Below are 1245 nucleotides of genomic sequence, written 5' to 3'. Positions count from 1 at the left end.
TTTTTCCTTTAAAAAAAAAAAAGGCGGGGGGGGAGGGTTGGAAGAAAGAGAGTTAAAAGGGAAGTTAACAGGTAAGTAAATGAACCTCCTCCTAATCCAGCTCCCAAAGATCTCAGTCATACCGCAGTCGAGGTCAAGAAAAGTTCACCCTGATGGGCTACCATTGACTTTCTGGGCTGGAAAGATTTTCGGGGAAAAAAAAAAAATAATAGATTGCTGAAAAGCGAAGTACACTGTTGGCAGGCGGGGGAGGGACGGGGGGACGAGGGCGAGGAGCTAAATGAACCCGGTGCTCTGCAGAAGCTAAAATGTGCGGGATTTCACAGGGGCACCCGAGATGGGACCTCGAAAGTCCCGCAGCTGCGGGAAGTCGGAGGCGAATCAAAGTGGGTTGAGGCGAATAAAAAGTGACTCGAGTTGTAAGAACCAACCGTAAAGGCAAAGGAAAGTGTGGTAAAGAGCGGGTTTGGGGGTAGGGGTTTGAACCGTGGCATAATCCCGACTATAAAAAGGAAAAGGTACTATTTACACCCCACACTTCGCCTCGCAAGCCAAACAAAAAGAAAAATTCCCGTGGATTTTACTGTGGGGTCATGATGATGTAATCCCGCAGCCCCATTTTACCAGGCGGATTGCTTTCTTCCTTAAATATGACACATTTCCTAGAATGGTAGTAAGAGATAAAATGCCAGTTCAAATACGCAAAATTTTTCATCCTGTTCCACGATACCCTTAGCCCGTCCGTGGGGAGTTTTGCCTGCAAATGTAGCCCCATGCGATTCCAAACCCCATGGCATCGTCCAAAAATACTTGAACTCAGCGCACAAACAAACAAACATTGAATGAAGTTACAAACAAGATTAAGGTTCAAGTTATTTGTCCCTGTAGCGAGGCGTCGATTGTTCTAACAGATGTAGGGACGCTAAGAGGATTTAAACCACGCGAATTTAATAAACCAGATTAGCAATAGGTGCTTTCCACAAATGCTAGGAACCGTAAAGTAAATCTAGCCTAAATTACCCATCAGAGCAGAGCATCGCCTACGAGGAGCGCAGAAAATTTCCGAAGGGGTCCAATAGGATTCCGTGCAAGCATGGCTTGATCCCCCCTAACCCCCCCCCCAAAAAAAAAACTTTCTGTTTGCATTAAATCTCGCGCTAGGCGCACACGCGCGTACAAAACAGTGGTTTAAGATCCCCGGTGGGATATAGTCTTGAAATCTGAAATATTACCTGTTGTGCCATC

General features: G+C 46.0%; 1 protein-coding gene across 1 annotated transcript in view; it reads left to right on the top strand.

The window, feature by feature from the left end:
- Positions 1-337: 337 nt before the first annotated feature.
- Positions 338-1245, top strand: part of MEIS2 (Meis homeobox 2) — a 177923-nt gene continuing 177015 nt past the window's right edge. Inside the window, exon 1 of the mRNA XM_035889783.1 lies at positions 338-432. Within this exon, the coding sequence (XP_035745676.1) occupies positions 338-432 (95 nt within the window). The remainder of the gene's footprint in view (positions 433-1245) is intronic.

This window comes from Egretta garzetta, unplaced genomic scaffold (assembly GCF_000687185.1).
Source record: "Egretta garzetta isolate BGI_Z169 unplaced genomic scaffold, ASM68718v1 scaffold2, whole genome shotgun sequence".
NCBI lineage: Eukaryota > Metazoa > Chordata > Aves > Pelecaniformes > Ardeidae > Egretta > Egretta garzetta.
This window is presented reverse-complemented; position numbering and strand designations above follow the sequence as displayed.